The following is a 27,982-nucleotide window of genomic DNA, read 5'->3' as shown; positions in this document are numbered from 1 at the left end:
AAGGCGTTTCTAAAATTATATGGATGAAAAGGTTCGAACCCATGACCTCTTTGAAGAAATGTTATTGTTTAACCATTTAGATAAATAGTCAATTATGCTTTAACGTTGCACGCTAAATAATATTATACAATAAAAGTATGAAATATACATACTACATACACACTATTAAATGCTCTTAAAAATTAGCACTTACACAACTATAAGTATGCTGATGCAACGCTCGGGCTACTCACTAGTTTATCTAATTACATGTTAGTAAAAATATAGATAAATTGACATTATGAGAATATTCATTATATCGAAATCAACGATGCATTATACGATATTAACATTTTTTATATATTAATAAATTAATCAAGACAAAACCATTATATGAATAGTGAAAAAGTCAAAGTGTAACAATTATTAAAACACGGAGGGAGTAAGAGTGTGTTTTATTCACCTGCTACATAATTTATCTTGTTTAATCTTATTTGAAGTAATTTAACTTATTATACTCTGTAGCTTATTAAAAACTCCATCCGTCGCACTCTTATAAATTTAAAATAGGTTTTATTCACTTGATGCATAATTTATCTTATTTGAAATTATTTATCTTATTATACTCTATAGCTCATTAAAACTTATTAAACCTGGTTAAATTAGTTAATCATTATTTTTAATTTTTAATTATATTGAAATTTGAAAGCTTAACTCTCATCATAACTTATATTTCCTCCTAGGTCTAGTGTGTACCTTGCCTCGCTGCTCCCCTCCTACACTCCATTGAAGCGCTCTCTAAATTCTCCATTGAAGCGCCTTGCGAGCTTTCTCTCCTCCATTGAAGCAGCTTGCCAGCTTCTGAGGTACTTTTTATTTTGTTAATTATCGAATACCAATTTGACAATTTAGTGTTAATCGTTAATTTAATTGTCAGTATACTCAATTTAGGGTTCTTTTAGCTGGATTATTGATACTCGAAGAACTTGAATTTTTAAACCCTAGTTTGATAGTTGAATCAGCTTTGGTTGCTAATGTGTTGCAGGATTTGGCTTATATTACTCTTTAATGTTAGGAAGAAACCATGAAAATGGACCTTTCTCCTCAATTGAGAAAATGCAATTTGGTGCAGGGAAATTGGTGTATAATGATTCATTAATCTGGAGAAATTAAACCCATTTGGTGGTTGAACTTGGGAAATTAAAGCCCAATGTATTAATGAGGAATTCCCTGATTTGATTAAGAAATTTGTAAGCATCAAATGATGAGAATTGCGGCAAATATCCGATGCTTTACGGTGTTGAAGTCTTGGTTTTCAACTGTTAGATGTAGCTCCGAGGTCTTTGTCAGCAGTAAGATACTTGTAATTACTAGCTAAATTCAGATTGTTAATGTTATATTGTGTTTTGTTTAATTGGTTGTATATTGGCGAAATGATGCAGGGCTATCATTTTACACAAAACATGATGAATTTCGGAACATGTTTTCGCAATTCGGCAAGGTTAAAGAAGGTAGATTGCAGTGGTCACATATTTTCTTCTTTTGGATTGTTGATTGAGTTATTGCTCTACTATATGTGAAAGTTTTAGCCATTGAATTGTGGTTTTCTTAGCTGTGATGATAAATGGGATTCAGTTGTGTTGTTTACAGCTAGGTTGATTATGGATAACAAAACTGGAAGGACTAAGGGGTTTGGTTTTGTTACGTTTGAGACGGAAGATGAGGCGCTTAAAGCTATTAAGGGCTTGAATGGCAGGGTAATTTTCTACTTCATTCTCATTGTTTCACCATTCTACTCGCTCTCAGTTTGTTAGTTTTGTGTTGTGGGGCTACATTTTGAATTTGGGAAAACTTACCTGAAGTTGTGGGTTTGCATTATTTGGGATTGTAAATTTGTAATTCGGGCTTTGCCAAAAATTTCAAATTGTAACAGCTCCATTGAGTATATTTTGGGTTTTGGATAATGATAACTGATAAGCAATTCAAAATTTGTTCACGTTTTTTTTGAAATTTTGTGCTTGTTATATACTTATATTCACATGTCACAAGCCACTTTTTATTCTGGTCTAACATTGGTAATTTGAACGTATTGACAACATGGTATATTGGTATGTTTGAATTTTGTTAGCTTGATGCTTTTGGGAGCATTTTGTACTTTTCCATGGGTGTTTCAAAATGTTGAAACGTAAAAGAGTAAATTTTTGTGCTTCATAGATGAAGATTGAAGTTTTGCACTCATGTTGTGCATCTTTATTAGTGGAAATGAAGTAATTGAAATTCTTATACATTTAGTGCCTAATTGCCTATAACCCTATTTATCAGATTTCGATGTTTTTTCCCCTTACTCTAATGAGGGGTCTACCAAAAAATAATACTTCCTCCTTTTCTTTTTACTTGCAACATTTGACTTATCTATTCACATACTCCTCTTTGACTGGCTTTATTGATTTATAATTAAGGAAAATGTAGTTATATGGGAGCTCATTAAATTCGTTTTGATTATACTTTCATAATATCAAGTGTTTACAACTTCTACTTATTGATAATTAATATAGTTGTGGTTAAATTTTATCGGCAATCGTGAAATTAGAAGTGTTGCAAGTAAAAAAAAAAAAAAAAAAAGAAGAAGAAGTACCTTACTGTTTAAATGGAAGTGGAGGGGATAGCTACAGAAAAGCCTTTAAGTAGGTAATACTCTGGTTTTCACAATTTATGTACAGTGAACATCAGTACATAAGCTATACATGCCATGGTGGGCGGTGGAGGAGTTTTCCTGTATTGTGTTGTTGCATGTACCAAAGGTCTGGGGTTGAGAAGAAAAGGTTGGAAACGGAGAAAATAAGTTATTTACAGAGAGATCTATAGCAAATTATACTCTAGACTTTTCTTGCTATTGGACGACACTTTGTATAAGTGGCTTCTTTGGGACTTTGAGATGGAGACATCTGGAATTGAGCTTTGAGGAGGAGAGTGTTTTCTATTTGGAAGATGGCCTGTTGGAGATTTGAAAAAGTGTTCTTCAATTTCATTTGAGAAAGATAGTGTTTATTTGGAGTTCTCATTATACGTTGAATTTGTCGAAGGTACATGGAAAGACATGGTTTTCATAGGACTGAGGTGTTTGCTTGTTTAACAATTATGTAAAAAATGTAAATTTAAATACAAAGATCAAATTGCTGAAATTGGTGTAAGAAAATATAATGATGTGCTATGTGTGAAGCTTACCTTCCAGGAAGATTGTGGCTATCTATGGTTTCATTACCAATTTCTCATGGAAGCTTTGATGGATACATACTTGCAAATTTTACTTTCAGTAAGTTATGATGCCTAGTTACTTTAGTAGCTATTATCATACATATTTGTGGTTGGTGGTTCAATTTGTAAGGACGTAAGGGAAACCACACCAATCAATGATAGTTTTATTGGCAAAGAATATGTTCGAAAGTTTTTAAGTAACTGCTTGTTCCTGTGATTCTCGTCTTGTTGATTCTCTTGTTTCTTCTTTCCTGGACTGACCAAGAAGCAAAGTTCACTTGGTTGCCTTCTGAGTTGTTACTTTTCTTTCAATGCAGGTAGTTCAAGGACGACTGGTTTTTGTGGAATCTGCCACAAGCACGAAGGCTGATGGAAATGATGCTAAATCCAATAGCTAAAATCTCCACCGCCCACAATAGCTGAAGTCTTATGAACCATCCATTCTATGGTGAAATATGATGGGCATTCCCAATTTCCTGTAAACGAATTGCAACTACATATACCAAATTCAATTTTGAGCTTCTACTGCTTTTTAAGTCAATATGTTGCAATAAACTTGTATAAATTTGTCAAACAACTATATCTTTAAAGCTCATGCACTACTTTGTCAAACAACAGTTTTTGCCTTTCTATAGGGACGAGCTAGTCGAAAAAAGACACAATTCAAGGGGCCTTTACAAATTGTTTCTTGATTATCATGCTTGCAAGCATAAATCGAGTTCCAAAGCTATAGAAGTATGTTGGGCTATGTTAGCAACTCTCCATTCAAAAATTACATGGGGCGGTGTATCTCGAGTAAATCCATCAAGTCTCATGACTTAACGATTAACAACATTTTGGGCATTTACAATAGACAAATGGCTGACACCAATTATAGGTCATGTGTAGGAAAGCATGACCTTAAACAAGTGTACTCTATAACACCAACCATGATGTTAGTTGCGTGCAATAGCACCTGGCCTAAGATTTTATGACAATTGAAGCCAAATAATGTGGTAGGTTTTATAGTCGATGACATTATGACACATTGCAGCTAGGTTGTGTTTTTTTTTTTTTTTTTTTTTTTTTTTTTTTTTTTTTTTTTGTTGCTCTTACCACCTAAGCTATCCTATCCCTCACTCTTTGTTCCTTTCTCATGTTAATAGGGAGGGCAATATTTTAACACATTCAATTGCTAAATTGAAGTTAATCACAAAAGTGAACTAGATTGGCTTGAGGTTTTTACTGACTTTGATCTTGATTTAGCACAAGTCAAGAATCAAGATAGGCTCATTCTTTTACAAAGCTAATAAAATAAAGTCCATTTGCCATTGGCCAACAAAATAATACTCCGTACTACTTTATAAATAAATAAGTAAATAATGTCATAAAATTTCGAGGCATTTCTGATAATTCATAAGTTGCTGTTTAACTTGCCCTCAAAATAAAAATAAGTTGCTGTTTAACTTGGATTACAATTCTCCACCTATATATATCTGTTGATCAGTTCCATGCGTCATTTTTAGCTAATCCATTATTTGATGTTTTTTTTTTTTTTTTACTTTTTCTCGACATACAGTAATCATATTGGCTTCAACTAATTCTACATAACAAATCTTTCTAACTTATATTTCATTACCAAAAGCAAAAGCTCATAGCACTAAAATACAAGGTTCAATAATACTACACCCCCAAACAAAGAGGGACTAATTATACTAGGAGTATATACTCGCTTAAAAACAAGCCTAATTGAGTATCTGCAACCCAAAATTTTACGGTTATAAATGACCAAACAAGAAGAGCTCTAAGGGAGGCAGAAGGGACTGCACATAGTTGGCCTACAAAGCATGAACCATCGGAAGAAATCAAGCCCTCATCTCCTTGCCCTCATGTCAAGCAATGCTGTATTGCTGATAGCTTAGCCAATCACCGAACGTTTCTGAACATTGCAACGGTTGTGTACAGTAAATTCATCCAAGGATACTCCATGTTTAAACCTCGCTGCATCCTATTGTTTATATATACCAAAAAATACGAGGTCAACCATATCAATCGACCATAAAGAATGAAGAAGTTCCCCCACTATACCACCGTATAATTGGAGAAAAGAGTAATCAACTTTTCTAATGTCTCAGGATAAAATTTCCGAGCAAATAGATAGCAAGGCCGCTTCTGTCCATTCCACAAGCATGGTGTTATTGTCACTGGATTCTGTAACACAAAAACTTTATTTACCAAGTGGTTCAAGTCTACAATACATTGTCAGCCAAAAACTACCATGCATGTTCAACTCTTCTCTCAAGAATTTAGTGGTAGAGTAAAAATAATTTATACCTTCTCATCACTTGTCAGATGCACACTCTGATCAAGAAACTGCGTCATGCCAAAAAAACAGTTAGCAAACTACTCATTATCAATGACTGCAAAAGCAAAAGTCAAACGGTACGGAAATCATACTGTCATATTTCTTAGAAGCTCATATGTGATGTCTTCGGCTCTATAGGACCTGGGATGCCACTTTCTCTCAGACCAATCAACATATGTCACTGACCAATTAGCTATTCCTCCAGGATCAGTCATCTGAACATATATAAAAACAAAAATTCAGGAACATACAGAACAAGGTAATCTACAAGACGGAAAATTTATGAATAGACTACTGACATGGAAGAAAGTTGGCAAATAGTGCTCATCAGCATAGCAGTTCTTCCCGTGCTCCATTCCTGGCTGTGGAAGTAAAAAAAAAAAACCTACTTCAACATAAAAATCTTCATAGGTTCCAAAATGTTAACAGTCTAGCAGCAGAGAAACACTAAATAACTTCACTAGTTATGACACTATGTCATATCCAAAGTCGAAGCACCAAATAATTGGCATAAAGGTGAATTCAAAAAAGACAATAACTTCATTCTTCAGTAACAATCATATTTATTGCACAAAAGATGAACGGATTCCAGGAGAGGATCGGTCAATCGGACGACTCAAAGTTCAATCCACTTCAGGTTCACTTTCCCAGCTTTGCTCGATCCCACCAGTATGCGCAAGCTTTGGAAATACTGGAACCTCACATAGTAAAGGATTTTGTACTTGAAACAACTTAGAGTTAGCTAGCATGTCACTCAAGAGTAAACTTAATTTCACAGGGCAATACACAACCTTGTTACAATTCTGAATGGAGAGTGAGTAAAAAAACAAACAACCCTGTTGCTCGGACTCAGGTATTGTGAGCAGAACCTGGTACAAGTCTTAAGTGTCACAGTTTAATTAAAAAGAGGTGTCAAACGATCATAGTCATCATACCCAAGTCCAAGGGTTAAGGAGGGTACTTGAGGTAAAATAAAAAGTCCTAGAAACACAGGCCCAACCTTTTCAAAGAGTTGGTTACCGTTGACCCTTATTCCAAGATGCTACACAGTTGGCTGTAACTTCAAATGAAGTGCAGGCAGGATAAGGTTATGTACATCAGAAGAAAACTATGTAACCTTCAAGCCAAATGCATATGAAGGGATGCAATAGCAATTCAAAGAACAATACTCTAAAGAATAGAAATCATCATTGCAAGACATTGTCCCCATAAGAAAGCAGGAATCTTACATAGAATCAAAACAAAAACAATATATTGTAAAGTTTACCCTGCAATATAGCTTGAATTTTCTGTAGTATAGGCTGTCAGCCATAACAATCAGGGCATGCTGGCGTTTCATGGTGAACCACTGAAAAAGAAATTTAAAAACTAAAAGTTAAAATTTATCTCTCAATCACAGGGAACAATAACATTTCAGACTATTAAAAGTTGCAAACAAGAGAAGCATGAAGACATGGATCTACAGTTACAAACGGATTTCTCTCTCTCTCTCTCTCTCTCTCTCCTTCACACACACACACACAATGACCAGAAGATTCAGATATAAGGTGCAAACGGAGAGACCGGGAGAACCGTAAATAAAGGATAGAGATGCTCAAAAAAGTACTAAGCCTAAAGTTTCCTGTTGATGGATTGGTCCAAAACAGGGAAAAAAACTAGTTTGTCTTCGAGTATTGAGTGACTTCTACTCAAAAAGCATTCCCTAAATACATCAACTCACGGAAAACCTTCTCAAATCTCATTTTTTTTTTTTTTAAAAAGGGTCTGAAATCAAGGATAATTAAACTTTCCCTAATCAGGAAAAGTGAAGTTGGCAGAAGCCGCAACATGAAATTGACAAGACAAGGAGGCCTGAATACAAGTTTTCTACAACAAAATTTATCACCTTGAAGACTACAACTTTTCTTTTCTAATTTCTATATTCTAACATGCATGACTTTACCAGCACCCTCAAGATAGGCAATGGTTGACTATGATTATAGAACAGAATATATGCTTCTTTAGAGGACCTATACAGCACATAAAACCAGAAGGAAAGCTCAGAAATACACAAAAGGTCCAAATTAGTTTTCCTATCAGGATAATTTCAAATTTCAGTATTTTACACACTAATTTAATGCAAGTGCATAGTGCAGCAAACAAAGAAATAAATAACCTTCCAAAAGAATTGCTAATGGGATAATTTGAAATGGAAACTAAATTCTCTTCAGCGAGTTTACACATTGAGTTACAAATGAGAACTTTGGTTAAAGAACCACAAAAATAAGAATCCTTAGTATTAACCATACTTTAAACAAGGGGATAAATGATACAAATGAGAGAGAAAAATACACACAGAAATCCTTCAATCTTTTTACTATTTTTGGTTAGAAAAGACATATAAGTTATCACACATTCAAACTCAATCTGACTAAATTCTGACAAGCATGGTGGCATAATTCTTAACAAAGGGAGATCAACTGTGAAACATATGGCAGCCCAATAGTCACATAAGCTAGATTTGCGTTAATTAATACCTGTGATCCCTTCCGAAAGTCATCCTTTTCAATCTCGGGCAACATGTGCTCAGAATATCTTCCAGTACCATGTGGCCCTAGATCAAGAAAACTGAAAAGAGAAAATCAGGGCTGATTAGCTTTGTCTCAACAAAATAAGTGTACAAAAATATCAGAAAAAGAAGTGTGAAATCAAGATCAATAAACATATATTGATGTTCATTTTCAAGGCCGTATACAGACATTGGATTCATCAAGCAAACTTGAAAAAAAAATAAAAAAAAAACAATAAAATACGTTTGCGTGATTAGACAAACAAGCAGTAGCAGCTCTAAACAATACAATTGTAGTACAGAAATATGAAATGTTCTAGTGACAAACAATGATAAATGAAAAGCAGATATGTTAGATTCAATTGATTTTAATGCTGAACTTTGGAAATAACACTCATTATTCAACACCTATGTTACTCAAACTCTTCACTTAACCTCAATTACCCATGAGTTGGATGCATGACACTTCATTCAATTTAACCATGTTCAGACTTCAAAGGATGGAAAAGTTGACACCTAAACATGTAGCTGCCATAAACTAGCAGCCAGGTCTGAGTTTCATAGCTATTAATGGAAATACAACATCCAATTCCCATGATTATACAAGAATCTAGAAACCATGTGGTGTTTGAGAACAATTAAGGCACTAAGTCACTATATTATCGTTGCAGAATTAGCTTCTTACCAGTCAAGAAAGCTGACATTTGTGAACATGAGATAGTTGTAGATATAATCAAAATTATGAAGCGGTATACAGCTGCAAAGACCAAAAAAAATACAATGTTATCACGATTGGCATTTGATATTGAGCTTATCTTCCAAAGTCCAAACAAAAGTACCTACCTGTCTGATAGTAATACAAAGTGCTGGTTATCAGGATCTTTAAGAGCATGAGCAAGTAGTCTCCTTTCTGCATCAACCATTGAGATTTTACCCCAGACTACCTGTGAAAATTTTGACAGAGGTATATATCAAAATATTATTTAATTACCAAACGATGCCACATTACATGCAAAATAAAAAAAATAAAAAAAAAAAATAAAGTTGAAAACCTGCAATATGAATCGTGGTATAAGTGGGTATGGGAACACGATTTGCTACCTAGTAGGCTAGTATGTTATATTAGTACCAATTCACATTTCTCGGATCACAGTTCACATGGAGGATTTGTGAATTAATCATAGGTACAGGTCTTCAAGAGAGTTAGCATTAGAAAGCAGCCAATTAAATTTTACTAACACTATACATTGAATAGTCACAAAAAATACAGACAACAAATAATAGCTGAAATATTGGACATGCAACTTATGCTGGAAACACAATAAAAGAATATTATAATACTGGTAGAACATTATAAATAAGCTTCCTTAACACACAGAATGACAAAGAATAGTCCAAGAGCTTTTTCTTTCATTTCCTTGTCCAAACAACTATTAATGTTTTAGAGTAACTCTAGCAGAAATTTCAAAACAAATACCACTTCAAGATTTATTCTTATGCTGCAACAGAAGAATATTAATTTGATAATAGTCCGTTGGCTGCTATTAACAGCCAAATAAATAATACGACCATGATTTTCTTTTTCCCCATACACATGCTTCTTTGTCTTTAAAAGTAATCATGTTACAGTGTTCACTGATAATACAAGAAAATCTATGAGGTAAGACTCAGCAATTAACAGCAAAGTAACAAATTTACCGAGTCACTGCGTATGTCACGACCAAGAAAGTAACGGCTAACATGCACTGGTTTTTCTCTTGATGCATGTACAAAAACAGAAAATCTGCCTTCATGACCCTGAGGACCAAAAAAAACATGTTACTTCCTCTATTTCTTTTATTACGCTTGCCAATGCAAAACTTTAACGATCAATAATTTAAATTCTCCATAAGTAAAAATTATAAAAGTTATATATTATGATAGTACTTATTGAGACGAATCCAAAAAGATCATACATGAATATATTTTTTCTTACATATTATTCACAAAAGATGGTCAAAGGAGGGATGGTGAATAGTATAAAAGTCAAAGCAGGTCAAGTAATAAAGAACGGAGGAAGTATATCATTTATGTGATGATTAGAGTAAAGACAGGTCAGTGAGTCCGAAATTATACAAATGCCAGTCTTTTTAGTATCTAAAATCAATATGACAAAAGTGAAGGACAATAAAGTGTTAAATCTAGAGCAAACTCTGTAAGCCCAACTCTGTAAGCCCATGTATTGGTAGAATTCAAAATTCAACTCCAAAAACCATAGTAACCCTAATGTGCTAGAGTAAAATTAGGATAGCTGGCAAGGCTATGGTATTTGGACATTCCCAATAGGCTTTTTTCTGAAATTTCATGCCAATCTGTAGACATGTTTTATTATATGACCACATAAGAGAACCAAATTCCGAATAAGCAATCATAGAAAATATAAAAACTACAACGTAAAACATACTAGCGAATAATACTTTGATTTGAAAGCAATATGATAACTCAATCCAAAAGCATTGAATTCCTCAAATCCAAATTCGAGCTGTTCAAGCCTTTTGGAGCAAGTAGACGAGTTCAATCATGGTTTACTCATATCAGTGACAGAAGAGTTTCAGTCCCAAACTCCCAATCATCTCACATACAAGTCTTCCTAACTAAGACACTTGTACATTGCTGGTCCAATGAACATGAGTGTAAAGGGTGTTTGATGTGTGGTATTTATGAAATATGTCCCCAAGAAGGAAAGCAAACATAAAGCATAAAGCCTAAATACCAGGAGGAAAAAGTAACAGTTTTAGCAATCACCCAAACCCAAAATGATTGTGAATTTAGAGGACATTACATATGTGGCATCTATGCTCCCAGCGCTCTTCCGTTTACTTTACTCTTTCAATCACTCCTTAATACATATTGGCCAGAATACCTGAAAATTATTATGTGCACCGTACAAGCACAATTACAAATTCCAGTGTACTATGTCTCAGGCTCTTACGTCTTCACCCCATATCTTCTACAACAGAAATGTCCTAAATAATTGATCTCCAAAAGTCAATTAACCCCTCCAAGCCTCCAAAATACAAGTCAAAGAATGAGGGAATCAAAATCTTCGCCTACCTTTCAGCCCTTGGGAAGATAACATCTCCGTACAGGTGAACAGAGAGATATACAATACTTACTCTGTTCACTTATAGTTGCACCGTCTCTCTTCTGAGGGTCAAACTTCAATTTTATATTATTTTAACCGTAAATTCTCACTTAAATAGTCACGTGATATCTTTTTAGCTTCATCTTAATGTATATTTTCACATGTAAGTCCACCCACGGAATCAATATAACGAATATTAAATTTTTATAATTCTTACTAATGTACAATTAAAGATATTTATGGTCAAACAGTTGCATTGGAGACCATGATGATTCATCCATTGGTAAATGGATGAAGCACAAGGTTAGATTAGAAACATCAACTCCTCATATGAGTAAGAAAATAAAGACAATGTAAACAAAAATGCTTCAATGCAGTGTCAAGACACACAGCCCAGAAAAGACATCTCATTCAGATGAAGGCCAAGAGAAAAGACATAAACCAAATAATGACAGAAAACTAATGAAGGAAAAAAGGGATATCAGCAGTTACCTGGAAGAACTTATCCCAGAGTCTTTCAAAAGGTAGGGTACCTGGGGTCAGAAACATAAAGGCAATTTTTGGGTTTTTAGATTCAACATGAGGTGTTTTTAAGACTTCTCTAACTACAACACGGCTATAAATTTCATCATCGGTCAGCTCTCTAGTAGGAGTGGATTCTTCTTCAGCATAAATTAGACAGCCACTAGAGGAAAAGAAACTGCAGGGGGCAGAATTTCGGAGCGGATAGACATAGGCAGCAATGAGAAAAAGACACACCATAGAGACCAGTATTATAATCCATACTGGCCTCTTCATATGTGGCCGCTGACGCGACCCAGGCATAGTCACCAGGTCTCTTACACGTAACTGCCATGCACGAGATGTTTTCATTTAGAAACCTGGCATTATCTCGGAATTCCACATCATTCACAATTCAAATCCCACATAACAATAGTCTTGATTGGCTAAAATGGTATCCTAACCAGATTGCCCTGCATTGAAAGACATAATTCACAAATTAAGACAAGTAATCACTTGGTTTCCAAGAATAAAATTAAAAGCAGTCTTTTCTATTGATGTATTCACTTCCATGCCATACTAAACATTCAAAAATGTAAAAAAGCTTCTAATTGGTGGGCATAGAGCTTTTTTTATCACTTATCAGGTGGCCGACCAGAAATTTCACACCGGCTCAAAATCCTTTAAGCACTCAAGGCAACAATGCCTAAATATGAAATTTATTGACAATTAAGTAACAAACTACACATATATCTTGATATTTGTTGTAGACCACAAAACTCAGGGCAAAAAAAAGTTATTTAACTAAAAACAGCCTCCCATTAATCATAGACCACCAGAAATAATTCCCTACAAAACTTACCAAATTTTCATCTCAATTTCATCTAAATAACCCCAGTGGCTATAATTAAATAATTATGTTCTGTAACGCCTTTTACGGAATGAAACAGTGAATCAAGCAAGGCTCAAAATAAGAACCATTACAGAAATCAACAAACCCAGTTTTCTAATTGCATTTTTCCAAATAACCAATGCAAATACATCTACATCCCAATTGCTAAAATACTCAATTTAATTATACACGCAGAATGAGATGACAATCCAAGGGCTTCAGACTACCAAAATCCAAAAGCTCATAATACACCAAGTAAATTACAACTGACAAATCCAATAATTACAACCAAAGATGAGTTTATTTCAAGATACACACTAATTTGAACAAAAATGACGCAAGAGAATAATATCCAGTAATTTAGGTTTTGTGTCACATCAATTTATACAATACCATCATAAAATATAATATAATCAAGTCAAGAAAAATTCAAATTAATTCCAAACCAAACGTCAAAAAGTGCTAATTTTTAAACTGAAACAATCAACCACCAAATTAAAATAATCAACACAAACTCAAAATTCAATCCAAAAACAATCAAATTCACACAAATTTCACATACATATTACAGCATTACTATACATTCCCCAAATTTTTACAAAATCAACGTAATTTCTCATCAATCATTTTCGAAAAACAACAAAACACAAAACCTAATTTTTTTTAGTACAATCAATTATCAAACAAATCAACAAAATCAAAATTCGACGAAAATAAATTCGATAAAAAAAAAATCAAGAATAAATGTACTACCTGATTAAGTGCAGATTAGCTGAAGAATAAAATGCAAGAATCAATCCAAAAAGAGGAGAGAGAAAATTGGTTCTCGTACGATCTACGAAATCGAAGACGATGAATCGATGATGATGAGAAAAAAAGGAAGAGCGATAACACTGATCTAATGATAAAAATGACGAATTTATATGTTCGTATAATAGTAAGTTTTAATTCATATATTATGTCTTAATTATTTGTATTTCTATTTTTATTTTTATACAATATATTATACTGATACCCTAATTAATACTGTATTAATAATATTCTGTTTTTGGAAGTTGTATATTTTAAGGTTTGATTTTGTGATTATTTTATAAAAATGGTTTTGTTTTTTGATTGGGTAGTCCAAGAAAAAACTTGAGTAAAATAAGGAAGGAATTTATATAATAATGTTTTTTTGGAAAGTTTATAAAGTATTGTAAAGTTTGAACAAGTGGACTGTTGGGAAGATAATGTGCATTTTTTTATTTTATTTTTTGGTGTTGTTTAAAAAAAGGGTTTAATGGTCTAAACTCTATTTATGTTGTATTAGACTTTTAAAATGTCACTTTATTGCAGTATTAGACTTTTCGACTGTAGTTATGGGATGCTAATTTTTTTTCATGGTGTTCAGACGTGTTTGTTTACCTACACAAACCTATGTGAATTGAACTTATTACATCTAATCTAATTGAATTTATTCACTCGTTAATTTGTTATTGTGTTTTAATTTTACGCCCAATTGAATTCGATCAATCATTCAATCGTAATTTGATCTCATTAGCCTTAAAATTTACTCGTATTTTGTATGCGGACAAGAATGCGTCATTCATCATATCCATAGTATCTTGCAAAAAAAAAAAAAAAACAATTTAGAGGATGGTGATTAAAATATTTCTTAAAATTAAAAGGTCACGTATTTTTCTTAATTTTTTTTTTCATGAAGCATTTTCAAGTAAACTACTCTTACAAATACTTATCATAATTTTCTTTTTTAAAAATTTACTCCGTAATTATTCAAACTCCACATTTTTTTATGTTTACATTTAAGTAATCAAGTTCCAATATCTTCTTTCAAAAAAAAAAATAATAATAAAAAAAAACAAGTTCCAATATCTATTTTCTTAAAAATAAAATAAAATAAAAAATAAAAGTTCCAATATCTATGTTACAAAATACTTCTTCCTTGTCTCCGGAAAAACGACCATTTTGGGTTGATTTCGCGGGTATTAATAAAGTTAAATAAAAATAAGTAAAAATATATTGAAAAAATAAATTTATATTAGGTTTACAAAAAAGTAGAGAGAAATAGTAATAAAAGTATATGGAAAAACAAAATTTTATATAGAGAAGCTAATTTTGTACAAATATTGTTGTAAATTGGTGGGTATTTTAATGCTAATGGGTCATTCTTTTTGGGACTAAAATTAGGCCAAATGAATCGTTCTTTCAGGGACAAAGGGAGTACTCCCTCTGTGGCTTCGTCCTTTAATTTTATATGTCATTTTTACTTTATTTATTACTCACATAATAGAGAAAATAGACATATAATTAAGGGACGAAGGGAGTATATACGGAGTACTATCTAAAAATGAGTGTAATATAATAAATGAGACTTTTATATGAGAGTGGAAGAAGTATCATTATTCAAGGAAATAATTGTGGCATCATAGAATTGCTAGAAGTTCAATTAAAATTGTTAATGGTTAAGACATAAAAAAAGCAACAAAGGGAAAAAAGGATGATAATAATGAGTGATTGAAATAACGTAAATTGAAGGATAAGAAAAGGCAGTATGGTTTGGTGAAGATGCAGATGCACAAAGTGTAGGAAATAAATCTTGTAAATTATAAAATCAAAGTAATATAACTTGTTAAATTAATTAGTGAATAGAGAAATATACAAGGGATGAAGCTAGAAGATGATTGTGGTAGCATAAATTTATTTATATTTCTTTTTTTACAATGATATAAAACTACCGATATCAATTAGCTTATTTGATTAAATATTTGGATTTGGTACAGGTACTTGATATACGAAGTATTAAATAAGATTTCTTTTACTACCTCCATTTTTTATTATGTGCAACAAAATGTATTATTTGTGAAACACAAAATATTCCTTTGTTGCACGTAATAAGAATTGGGGTTGTATATTAAATTATTGTCATTTGCGACTCTATTTACAAAAATTAGAAAGAAAAAAGCCTTACCGGTTTGATTTGGCCACCTTGTATTCCTAAACCAATGTGTTTTATACTTTTGTTTAATACGAGTATTACCTAATAGCCAATGCATGGTTCATGCAGGCGGATGCACGATCCGCATGGTGCATCCCTTTAAGAAAAAAGCGGAAAGAACACTGTATAGAAATGTAAAGGACATTTAGTTAAAGTGAAAAAAAACCTATTATAGAATTGTAAAGAACATTGTATAGAAATGTAAAGAACATTCAATACTAAAAAGAACATGTTATAGAAGGTTAAATAATGTTCTTTATTTTCATGTTCTTTGATTGTCAGTATAATGTATTTTTATTTGTGACAATTGTTTATTTTGAAATGTTCTTTGAATTTTGTCTTTAGATTGGTGGTTGAATAAAAATAATGTTCATTACATTAAATTATCATTATAGGTGATCAAAAAATCGGGTTGGGTCGAGCCTTAACAAATATCTCATGCCCAAACCCGAAAAATATAGCGGGTTTTTTTCGGGTCAGGTTTGGATTTTTAACTAAAAATGCATTTTTAGGCTTGACAAAACCCGCCTTATTTTCGAGTCGGATCGGGTCGGGCTGAAGTTGACCACCTTTCATAATCATGTTCTTTATTAATATTACGGATTTTCTTTAAATATATACAAGGAACATAAAGTTTGATGTTTTTTCTACAAAAATAGCTATATGTTATTTACAAAACAACTATATGTTCATTACAATACAACTATATGAGATGTTCTATACAAAACAGCTAGATGTTCTTTATAAAATAACCGTATGTTCTTTATTAAACAACTAAATATTTAATCCGCCTTTTTAAAAAGAAAAAGATGCACGGAGCATTGTGCATCCGCCTCCATGGAAAAAACTTCATCTAATAATAAAGAATATTATGAGTTAACACTTTTATTTCATTTTTTAAAACTTCTTTATGGTAGATAAGGAGAAATTTTTAATGAATTGAAACTTCACATAAGTCAACCCGATATGAGTTATAAGGGGTTTGATATTATGGAGTATGACCATAATGTAAAGATGGTTATTAAGCATCCCTCGTTTTGAACTTACGCGTTTTTGGGTTAGTTAGGTGGCTCATGAGCTACATGTCGTGCCAATATTTCATAAAATAGTTGATCCATACATGGCCCAAATTCATGTGTCAGGCTTGATTGCTCAAGCCAAAGTTCACTATTGGAAATTATTATCCAAAAGATGGCACCTGATGAAATACATAAGAAGGCAAGAAGCTACTACGGAGTAATATTTAGGCTCCATATAAAAGTGGAAAGAAGAATGAACACAAATTCGGAGTATATATATTCTAATTTTATGGGCTTTGGGAGCTCAGCTAAATAAAATCAACCTCAATGCCAAAAATAACAAGTAAAAATGTTACTCTCATGCACTCTCCAACTCTCCAAGTGATCAAATATTCACAAAAACAGAAACCATACATATTTACTTCGTATTACATTACTGTAAAGAGAGGCCTTTTGATATTCTACCATCATCTAATAAGGAGCAGTTGTATTGTTACATGCAGTAGACACTGGAAAGATTTGCTTACACCAAACACCGGCTAAATCCGTTTACAATCCAAATCATGGCAATTGATACCATATACAACATTCGACCAAAAATAACCAAATTAGACCCTAACAATGAACATGTTTCGGCCATAGCCATTTCAACCTGTTACTTAATTAACCAAATGTATTTTGAAGTAACTTGATTATAATCCGACCCAACACAAAAAGTTCAGTTTTACCAATGACAACTTGAAAAGGCTGAAAAGCTTAAAATTATCATTATCACACATTCTAGAGAAATTCAAATGACTTATACATTAATAGAGTAGTTCGTATTAGATTACTACCAATAATGCATATAAACATGGCAGAGCAAGCTTAGTTATCTACTAGGCTAAGATTATTAGAGACAAACTAGAGAACAAGCTCATTTACAAATCACAGATAAATGAACTAAGATTAAAAGAGATAAACCATACAACATGTAGCATATTCAAGTTATTAACAAATTGAGGATTGGAATTTTATCAAACTAATGTCAGATTGAAACATTCTTCATGATTCCAAGCATGTTCTGCAGGAAAATTAGGCAAAACTATCCACCTTTTCCTGAAGGATCAAACAGGTTCAAAAGCATATTACCAGATTTACATAAATACTAATAGCACTGTTAGTCAAGAACAGGTTCAAAAGCATATTACCAGATTTTACAAGATAGCTACTGATATACTGAACGAAAGACTGGTTAGTATCAGCAGAGTTTGGTGTCAAAACGAAGCGAAATACCCATGCTGAAGAGCTCTTGACACAACAACTTAGCCCCATATGGCACATTCACCTTCACGATTTCTTCACCAGATTCACAGAACCTGCAGTAAGGCCCTCTGATCTTTTTGCCACCAGGGACTGTCCTTAGGATCACATTAGCAATGTTCTGGCATTTCCTGCAAACATGCATCTGGGACGCGTCACTTAGAGTGAAAAGGCGCTCATGCAGGTTGGCTGAAGCACCATGGGCGATCAGACATTCCCGTTCCATCTCCCCAAACCTGATTCCCCCAAACCGTTTCTTGTCTAGCACTGGCTGCCGGGTCAGTGGAAGTACGGGACCTGTATTTCGAAACTTATATCTGTCCTCAGACATATGGTCCAGACGCTGATAGAAAGTGGGCCCCATGAATAAGAGGGTACGGATCATCTCTCCTGTTCTTCCATTATAGACCCTTTCATTCCCCCATCTTGAGAATCCAGCCCTGCAATCATTGTGACAGAAGAATTTAATCAAGCATTTCCGTTCTTCATTTAATCAAAATTTATATACTACCTTTGTTTCATACAATTTGCAACGATTTGACATAAAAAGTGAGTAGAAAATATCTAATTGTTGCAAATAATATGAAATAGAGGTAGTATATAAGTATATAACATCACAATAACAATAACTAATTTATCATCTTCACATAATTTAAGTCTTATTTGTCAAGGGAGGGGAGTTAATTTTCAAGCAAAAATACAGTAATGCAGACAGAATAACAGGAGGGAATCGAATACAAAAAAGTATAAACTGACCTGTGAAGCTGCTCCGTTATGGATTCGACAGAGGGAGTAGAGAATGGGGTGGCGTATTTCAATGAACCACCACATGCAATACCCTTCCCAAGGGCAGCCTCCAGTAGTTGGCCAGGAGTCTGTCTATTGGGAAATGAATGAGGATTGATTACTATATCAGGCACTATCCCTTGTTTTGTGAACGGAAAATTCTCCTGTGACTCAAGATGTCCAATAACACCCTTTTGGCCGTGCATCGACGAAAACTTGTCACCAAGACAAGGTGAACGGACCTGCATTAATTGACAGCATGACACTGACTTATAAATCACAAAAAGAAGTGGATTTCAAGATGGAATTTAACCCAGATCATACATTTTGTCACATCACATAATGCTTTTGTAGTTTTGTATGATTAATTACATACATATCACATCACAAAATATGTTCACACATTTATATTTAACCCACATAATTGATCCAAAGCACATCAATACTTTCTTTCCCAAAAATAAAAAAATAGCACACCATTACCTGTCTAAGTGAAACAACTGCAAAGTTCTTCCCATCATCATTTGCTGACAGGACAACTTTCTGCACCATGCCTTTTTCTGTATGCCTTAGCTTGACACTATGATCAGCCCCAGATTCCGCGCACCTGCCAATGATAATATCTCCACTCTGCAAGTTTGCTCCAATGTATGGAAATCCATCATCATCAAGGTTGTCAGCCCGTCCTATTTTGCTCTGTATCTTCCCAAACTTAACAGTATCATTAAAATTCCTCCTATTTTCTGATGACTCTTGGTTGTCAACTTCAGCCTTGTAACTCCTAAAATGCTCGGTCCTAAACATGCCTCGTTCCAGGGAAGCTCGACTCATGACCAAAGAATCTTCTTGATTATAACCAAGATGGACATTTACAGCCACAATGCAATTTTGACCACTGAAAAACTCCACCTTTGGAAGTATCTGGTTGCGGCCTAATGGATATCCTGGCTTTCCTAGACAATCAGAAATCACTGAACGGAAGAGAGGTCTTTGAGGGTAGTACATTTGGTGGGATAAGGTATCTACTCTTATATTCGGGTTTGTGCTGGAATATCCAAAGGCTTGTCCAGAATGCTTCTGAGCTTGGTAAAGAACCCTCTTAGCATGATCATGATTTGCAAAGGGGATAATACCACAACTGATTCCCAACAAAAATGACATATCAAGCTCACAGTGAGTGTATTTGACAGCGTCTTTTCCCTTGTCTTCAAAGAGGAACTTAATTCCCCAAGCAGCGCGACAATCTTCTTCCTCTTCAGGCCCAATCAATTCAATTATTCCTTTGTCTAGAAGGGTCTCAAAAGAAAATTCATCCCCTTTCAGTAACTTTGTCTTCTTTAAATTTTCAACTACTAAAAGTGGTCGAAGTATTCTTCCAGCATCACAGAATATTCGCACTTCAGAATTTTGAACATCACGTTTGATTTCAACCTACAAGTGCCAACAATGTGTTAGATTTTTACACAGGAACTTATACTACACAGCACGATGAATCCAAAAACAAATTTGAGGGATAGACTGAGGGGCTAAATAGAGATCTATAACGTTTAGCAGCATACAAAAATATGTTACAAACCAAGCACCATAAATGTGGGATCATGAATCAATGTAATGAAAAGATATCAGGAAAAAAGAGCACAGCACACGGTAATAACTAGCAGCTATCAGGCACAAAGAAAAAATAATTTTAAAACGTGACATACATATTCAGCTTTACAATCCAGAACAAAGGTAGAAAAATGAAATAGTACCTGGCTTGATATACGCTTCTTCCTACGATTTCTTCTCAACTCCTGAACAAAGGAGAGGGAATCAGCACATACTCCTACCCAATCACCATCCACAAAAACCTTGTCCTTTCCACCCAGCGAAGTACAAGTGTCGCTCACTAATTTTTCCATCCCACACTTCACCAAAATATCAGGCAGGCCCTTCTTGCTAATACTGCAACTTACAAGTCCAGTAGCAGCTATGTTCTTCACAAGACCACAGTTCTCGCCATCCGGCGTAGACAAGAAGCATACCTTTCCCCAGTGTGAAGGGTGTCTGAAATCATAGTTGCAAATTTAATTAGAGTACCCAATGAAACAAACTTAGGCTATTTTATTGACCCTGATTTTGTACTTTCTACTTATGACATTAATAAGGGATTAAATTGATCTCCAATCCACAATAATGAAAAAAAAAACAAGAAATTACTCATTTCAAAATTTGAACATTTTAAACCACAAAAGAGATGTATGAGTATAAGACAAGAATTTGAAATACTTACGGGTATCTGGCATCTCCAACCTTCCCTGTGTAAGCAACATGCTGACGAGTTCTCCTCATATCACAAGTACTCTGCAACGGATTAGTTCGCCTGAGATTTGCAGACACACCAGAAACCTTGTTTGATCTCTTGTAAGGATGCTCCCATGCACCAATGGAAAATGCTCTGTTAAGACCATTGGTGACTATTGATGCATCCAAGTAATGCTCGATACCCTGCAGATCACGGTTTCCATACAAGTCTCGCTGCATTGCCTTCACCATTCGCCACTCAGCCTGCTTCATAAGGACCCTAAGTTCCCTCTCTAGAAGCTCAGAAGCACACTCTAGTCTTCTATTTCTCAAATCATCTCTATTATCACACTTTCTCCTGCCTAAAAATGCTTGCAAAAGACATTTCACCATGTATCCAAGAAATCGGGCCTTCTGCTTGTTCCTAGAAAGACTAGGGAAAAGGTATGTTTCGATATATTCTGCAGCAGACTCAGACGGAGGGAATTTAGATTGTTTTATTAAATGGTCAATATGCTCCAAAGCTTTGCCACCACGACGGAATCCATCACATTTCTCATCAGCATCATGAATGGATGCAAAGAGGATGTTACTGATGCAGCCATCATCTGTGCTGCAATCAATTAACTCCACCACCTCTTTGTCAGATGATACACCGAGTGCAAAAAAGAGTATCCAAATAGGGACTTCTACAAACGCAAAGTACACACTGATAACTTTTTCTCCTCCTCGGATGTTTTCAACTTTTGGATTCTCTGCTAATTTGACATGTAACCTTCTCTTCCTGAACTCAGATCGATAAGCAACCCTCCAAAAGCGTTCACTAGAAATCCAAAGCCTATTCAAGCAGATTTGTTCTTGAGCAATAAATACCTGCAGTTACCATATCCAACATAACCAAAATAAAGAGTTACTACGATCATTCTTGTAAGAACTAAGACACGAGTTCAACTGATTGCAGAACGGTTTGAAAAGTTTAAATTCGAAATACAACCAATGGTAATACAAGTGCAGTTGTGTAGATAGCCATCAATATAAATTGCAGTTTAGTATCTTTAGCAAGTTCAAAACATTAACTTAGTCAGATATCATTATTATTTAGCAAAACAAAATGCGGTAAAACTTACAACAATAGGCAACAATTATCCTATGAACTAGAACAAGTTGCAACAAACTAACAAAGACACATATAGCTTTTCTGATTATAGGAGAAACGGGATTAAATCAATCAATTAAAGCTTTAATCCCATAAGTGGAGTCGGCTACATGAACCAAAAATGATTATTTCGCGTAGTCATCTCCATAAAACAATGAATAGATAAGATACGAGAAAATGTTGATCAACCTACCTTCTCAGCACCCTTGACTATAAAATACCCTCCATGATCAAATTCACAATCGCCTTTCTCAGCTTGACTCATCCAGCATATATCAGACTTCACCATCACAGGGATCCTTCCAATGATGACATCCGTTGTTTCATCGCTCAATATAGTTCTGTCTATATACTCTGACTTACCAGTTTTAAACTTGTCACTTATGACCTTCTCTAGGGTATATATCTAAGAATCAAAAACCAACCACGAACAAACAAATGAGAACATTACACAACAAAAGATATTCTAGCATCATAAATTATTTTAGTGACATTAACAAACCTGAAGGCGAGTCTCAACTTTCAATCTAGCAGAGTAAGTCATCTTCTGAAGGCGGGCATGTCGGGGAAGCAACTTAATATAGTCTTTCCCACCATCTGCTTGAAACTTCTCTCCGGTCCAAAACATAGGACGTTCGAGCTCGAATTTCCCAAATATCACCGAAGCATATCTCCATCCACCCTCTACCTTCTTCGAGGGATCATAGCCTGGATTCACTGTTATCTCACCAATGTTATCAAACACTCTCTTTATACCTTCACGAACAAAACTGTTGTAGGAGTTTATCTGATGACTGATAAGACCATACTGCTTGAAGAAGGACGACGATGCTTTCTTGCAAAAGTTCGTCAATGAAGCCTCACCAAGGTCATCCAAGCTCATGTACATAGTATCAGCATCTTCATCTGACGAATACATACCCTCATCATCCCAGTTCTCCGGATCAATATCATCAAATCCATCTTTACCGTTACTGCTGGTGTCCATGCTATCTTTTCCCACAAGTCCCATCTATTAGGAATCAACATGTATCATGGAATTATATTAAAACATGTACATGAATAACATTATGATGCAGCTTTTAAACGAACGATTAGTCAGTCATGTCATGGAATGTGACAAAGTTTTACACTGGCCTCGTACATTGGCATTCAAGTAACTAGATATGGAACGACAAGATTTTGACATTTTAATTGCTACACTTTGCATGTTGTTTTCAAGTGAACTCATGTATTAAAGTAACAAATGGCTAAGCATTGGATTAAGAGACAAGTAAGCATCAAATACAAGAATGGTATTTCGAACTTCTCTTAGATTGTGATTTATAATCACTGTATCTGAATCACTATTCATAATGCGCGCCACACAGGGATGTTTGGCATAGTAATTTTAGATGTAGGAAATGAATGCAATTAAGTATTTCTATTTCTAGATGTCTAGTATGGGCTAAAAGTAACAAATACAGAAGGTAACTTTCAAATAAGAAAATGAAACGGAAAAGTTTCAAATAAGTAGGGAAAAGGGAAAAGTTTCAACAATTCCTATTTTATTTTACCTAAGTTTCTAGTTTTATTTGTCCAAGCTTAGCCTTGTTTTAAAACCTACACCCAATATCTACTTTACTACCCATGACATTTAATTTGTAAACATTTCACATAGTCATCAACTATTATTTATCCTAAACAAAAAAATCCTTTACATGAACCTAGATTGACAGACACGACACTTAATCGGTCTATTTTTCAAATTTCAATACCAAAACCGTATTATCACTAAACCTTTTCGATATCCGGCCAAATTCAACCCCATTCATAAAATATTTCTAGGACCTTCATCTTAATATCAACTATGATTTCCGGGCCTCTACACTACCTATCAGAATAAAAAGAAACCAGGGCCCTTTACTACTTACCGGAGTTAATTTCCGGGACCCTTTATTACATACCAAAATTATATTCCGGCAATATATATTCCGAGGCTCTTACTACCTACAACTTTTCAGAGCTACGCTGCATGAAGGCCATGAACATCTCACGCCTAATGAAATTTTAGATTTTTAACTTATTTTTTCATCTTCATTATATATGAATTAATTGTTTTAAAATTTTCACTTTAAAATCCAAAACACAAAAAACATATAGATATGACTTTTGCCTACCACAATATTTTTAAATGAATGCTGAGATTATTTGTCTTTTTATTTAAAATTAAAATTATTAATCCGTAATTAAAAATAAATGAAAAAACAAACAATCACAACCTTCCATTCTTTTAAAAAAATTGTGGTAGTCAAAAGTTATAAAACTACATTAGAATTTTAAAAGAACACAATACTCCGTAATGGTTACTCCGTATTTATTATTTGTCTTCTATTCCTCTGCCATAAAAAAGTTTATGGTTGTTTATCAAATGAGAAGATTTTAAGCTTGTTAGTGTACTGCGTACTAGTATACTACGTGCATGAAGATTGTGGTTTACAAAAAGTGTAAAACAATCTTTAGTACTCATAATTTTTTTTTTTAATTTTTTTTTTTAGGCAGAGCCAAGAACAAAGAAAATAAAACGAAAACACAAAACTAAATAAACACACAATCAAGGAGGAACTAGGCGTGGGAAAGCCACACCTCGAACATCCTCTTCTAAAATACGACTAAGACCTATGGGAATGAAATCAAGAATGTCTAAATCTGTATCTTGAGAGACTCCGCGGTTAATACTCATATTTAAGTGTGTGTTTTTATTTTATTTTTACATCCGACATTTAGATTATTTTATACTACAATGAACCCTAAAAAAAGATTTGTTTAATTGATCTTATATTTGCTTGTCTGATTTGATATGATAAGATTTAATTGTTTAATTTAACTACACTTTAACTGATACGATAATTTATAATGAAAAAATATATCAAATGAGTATAGTTAGATGTGCAATAATGTGCATTTTATTAAGACGTAATTTTCATAAATAATTTTCATTACAAAATTAAAGATATTTAACTATAAAAACAAACTGTGATATGATATGAACTTATTTATTCTCATTTGATCTAAACTTATATTTTCTCATTTGATTTAAAACTTTTTATTTGACAAGTAATTTGATCTAAACTTGGAAAAAATAAGGTGAATAAAACACAGCCTAACATCCTATTAGTACAAAAATTCCAAACCCCAACAAACAAATAACATACATTCAAAAATAAAATAAAAAAAAACACACACACCCAGTTTCACAAATTTCAACATTCAAACAATTACCCATAAGTCAAAATCCAAAATTTGTCAAGTCTAAAATACTACAGAACGTATAAGAAGTAAAGAGGGTGAGATAGAAATACAAATACCATGAAAGCTTAAACCCAGAAATGAGGAGAGAGAAAACAAAAAAAGGGTTATGTTATACAAAGGGAATTTGATGGAAATGAGGAGAGAGAAAAGAGAAATGAAGCAGGGAATTGGGTATCATGTGATCATTTGGAGAAACAGGGAAATTTAGCGTCATTTGGGGTTTTTGCCTTTTGGAGAAACAAGGAATTGGTATCATGTGATCAAGTGAAAATTCTGAATTTATTCTTGTACTATTGGAGTAATAGTTATACTCCTACAAATATTCAAAGGGAATGTAAAGAGACAGTATTAACAGATACAAGTACAATGCATAGAAGACAGTATTAATTGCATGAAAGGAGGAGTTGCTAAGCCTTCCTTAAATGGACATTAATTGTATTTTAGCTATACAATTACTTCTAATCCCTCCGTGGCTCCGTCCTTTTTTAATTGACTCATACGTTTGAGCAGATTTCACGGGAATTTAGTAAAGAAATAATAAAAGTACGTTGAAAAGTTTAATTCACACGAGGTTTGAAATGAAGCAGAGAGATAAAGTAATAAAAGTATATGACTATATGGAAAAACAAAATTTGCATAGAAATTAACTTTGCACAAATATTATTATAAATTGTAGAATAATTTAACGCAAATGAGATGATCATTTTGGGACTAGCTTTTGGCCATAAACATCAAATTTTTGGGGACCGAGGAAGTACGAAGTATACTATGAGCTAAGTACTTTTTTTTTATCACTTTCCAAGGTTGATAACAATTACTTCTTCTATTCTTTTTTTACTTGACTTATTTCTTTTATCACGCTTGTCAATGCAAAACTTTAGCGATTAATAACTTTAATTTTTCATAAGTAAAAATTATAAAAGTTGTATATTACGATAGTACTTATTGAGACGAATTTAAAAAGATATCATATGTCTATATTTTTCCTTACATATCACACAAAAGACGGTCAAAGCTAGGAGAGGTGGTGAATAGTGTAAAAGTCAAAGCGGATCAAGTAAAAAAGAACAAAGGAAGTATTATGCTATTATAAGAAAAAAAAACAATTATTATGCTCCAATATTAAGCATTAGAAAGAAAATACTCCGTATTTCCAAAATTTTCAATTTCTAGTATACTTTTATACTTCCTTCATCCATTAGTTATTGACTCGTTTAGCCAAATTCTTTGTCCAAGTCCAAGATGATGATCTCATTTGCATTAAAATACCCATCAATTTGCAATAATATTTGTGTAAAGTTTAGCTTTTCCATGTGATTTTTAATTCTTCCATGTACTTTTATTACTTTCTCTCTCTATTATTATACAAACCTCATGTGGATTTAACTTTCCAATATAATTTTACTACAACTTTTTTCCCCTTATTAATTCTCGTGAAATTGCTCAAATGAGTAATTAAAAAAAGGATGGAATGAGTGTATCTATAAGTCACTTGTGAGTTTTAGGTGGGATTTGTAGGGAGTTTGGGAGGGAAAAAGAATCAGTAAAGAGTAATAGATGTATGATTGTGTAAAAAAAAAAAAAAAAAAAGTAATAGATGTATGATAATGTGTTACAGAGTAGAACTTTTGAAAGGGCCTATATCGATGACTAAACATTGCAAAATTGTCATTTTTAATTGAATTCCATTCATACATGTGATTTGTTATTAATTAAAATTAGTTTTTGGATCCGTTCTACGCACGAGTTGTATATAGGTTATTATTTATGCTACAAAAATCACAAATTACTTGAATAACTTTTATCTCATGATATCTTGTAAGTTGTAACATTACACTTGATGATAGTTATTTGTATTAAATAAGTGAATACCAAACCCAAAAGTTAATTAGAAATTTATATTATGTCACAAAAAAAAAAAAAAAAAATATTAGGAGAGGAAATAGGAGTCGAAGTAAACAGTTGATGAATTGAATAACAAATTCAATATGTTGAATCAAATAGGAGGTTATTAGAGCAGTCTCATTCATGGGCAAAAAAATGCCCATGAGGAAAATTTAATGGTAAAAATGCTAAAAATGTTATCCCACTCATGAGCAAAAAAAAATATGCCCATGAGGAGATTATCAAATGCCCATAGGAATGGCAAAAATAAATTGCTACAGTACCTATGGGGCCATGAGTGTTTGTGAGAGAAAATACAGGAGAGATGGTGGTGTGGTTTTTTTTTTTTTTTTTTAGCCCATGAGTGTGGGAAGAGTTCTTAAATAAAATGCCCATAAGAAAAAATAAAAAAGAGGAGTGAGAAAGTGAGTAGAGAGAGAGTGGCATTTTTATTTTTTGCCCATGAGTGAGAGTGGTCTTATAAAAAAATTAAGAGCTATTGGAATTTTGGAAATTAGGGGGGGGGGGGTGGAAAAGTTTCTAAGAAAACTAATAGCAAATAAAATCATTTTAAAAAAGGGGGGGGGGGGGTTAGTAATGATCAATTGATCAGTTATAACGGG

General features: G+C 33.5%; 3 protein-coding genes across 5 annotated transcripts; 1 reads left to right on the top strand and 2 right to left on the bottom strand.

The window, feature by feature from the left end:
• The first annotated feature begins 684 nt into the window (after positions 1–684).
• Positions 685–3,929, top strand: LOC110696307 (organelle RRM domain-containing protein 6, chloroplastic-like). Of its 3 annotated transcripts, none has more exons than XM_021873601.1 (5): positions 685–845; positions 1,112–1,331; positions 1,422–1,490; positions 1,630–1,736; positions 3,552–3,929. In XM_021873601.1, the coding sequence occupies exons 2-5, from the start codon at positions 1,241–1,243 to the stop codon at positions 3,630–3,632; spliced, it is 348 nt and encodes a 115-aa protein (XP_021729293.1). In that variant the 5' UTR covers positions 685–845; positions 1,112–1,240; the 3' UTR covers positions 3,633–3,929. The 3 variants fall into 3 exon arrangements, with proteins under 3 accessions (XP_021729293.1, XP_021729291.1, XP_021729292.1); XM_021873599.1 differs by having other exon boundaries at positions 1,615–1,736; XM_021873600.1 differs by having other exon boundaries at positions 695–845; positions 1,025–1,331; positions 1,615–1,736.
• A 348-nt stretch (positions 3,930–4,277) lies between these two features.
• On the bottom strand, positions 4,278–13,672 carry LOC110696306. Its single transcript, XM_021873598.1, has 11 exons — positions 13,397–13,672; positions 11,743–12,224; positions 9,825–9,923; positions 8,970–9,070; positions 8,812–8,883; positions 8,095–8,185; positions 6,846–6,926; positions 5,878–5,940; positions 5,671–5,793; positions 5,548–5,586; positions 4,278–5,424 (listed from the first exon to the last, which is right to left on the bottom strand). The coding sequence occupies exons 2-11, from the start codon at positions 12,121–12,123 to the stop codon at positions 5,296–5,298; spliced, it is 1,179 nt and encodes a 392-aa protein (XP_021729290.1). The 5' UTR covers positions 12,124–12,224; positions 13,397–13,672; the 3' UTR covers positions 4,278–5,295.
• Positions 13,673–17,645: 3,973 nt separating this feature from the next.
• Positions 17,646–25,610, bottom strand: LOC110696305 (DNA-directed RNA polymerase D subunit 2b-like). The gene is made up of 8 exons (XM_021873597.1): positions 25,532–25,610; positions 22,687–23,196; positions 22,378–22,590; positions 21,018–21,901; positions 20,497–20,791; positions 19,229–20,176; positions 18,716–18,987; positions 17,646–18,399 (listed from the first exon to the last, which is right to left on the bottom strand). Exons 1-8 carry the CDS (start codon positions 25,532–25,534, stop codon positions 17,898–17,900), a joined length of 3,627 nt encoding a protein of 1,208 aa, XP_021729289.1. The 5' UTR covers positions 25,535–25,610; the 3' UTR covers positions 17,646–17,897.
• Between the last annotated feature and the right edge of the window lie 2,372 nt (positions 25,611–27,982).

Source organism: Chenopodium quinoa, unplaced genomic scaffold (genome assembly GCF_001683475.1).
Source record: "Chenopodium quinoa cultivar QQ74 unplaced genomic scaffold, ASM168347v1, whole genome shotgun sequence".
Taxonomy (NCBI): Eukaryota; Viridiplantae; Streptophyta; class Magnoliopsida; order Caryophyllales; family Amaranthaceae; genus Chenopodium; species Chenopodium quinoa.
Note: the sequence above shows the minus strand (reverse complement) of the source record. Positions and strands in the feature narration are given on the sequence as shown.

Bases quoted from the DNA above. Each gene is read 5' to 3' on its own strand.
- LOC110696307 (XM_021873599.1), top strand. From the start codon at position 1,241: ATGATGAGAATTGCGGCAAATATCCGATGCTTTACGGTGTTGAAGTCT. The intron at 1,332-1,421 runs GTAAGATACTTG...GAAATGATGCAG, and splicing joins CTCCGAGGTCTTTGTCAGCA to GGCTATCATTTTACACAAAA. The intron at 1,491-1,614 runs GTAGATTGCAGT...AATGGGATTCAG, and splicing joins ATTCGGCAAGGTTAAAGAAG to TTGTGTTGTTTACAGCTAGG.
- LOC110696306 (XM_021873598.1), bottom strand. From the start codon at position 12,123: ATGAAAACATCTCGTGCATGGCAGTTACGTGTAAGAGACCTGGTGACT. The intron at 8,186-8,811 runs GTAAGAAGCTAA...TTCTCTTTTCAG, and splicing joins AATGTCAGCTTTCTTGACTG to TTTTCTTGATCTAGGGCCAC. The intron at 5,425-5,547 runs GTATAAATTATT...TTTGTGTTACAG, and splicing joins ATCTGACAAGTGATGAGAAG to AATCCAGTGACAATAACACC.
- LOC110696305 (XM_021873597.1), bottom strand. The intron at 18,988-19,228 runs GTAATGGTGTGC...CAATTAATGCAG, and splicing joins CAGTTGTTTCACTTAGACAG to GTCCGTTCACCTTGTCTTGG. The intron at 18,400-18,715 runs GTCAGTTTATAC...CAATGATTGCAG, and splicing joins ATAACGGAGCAGCTTCACAG to GGCTGGATTCTCAAGATGGG.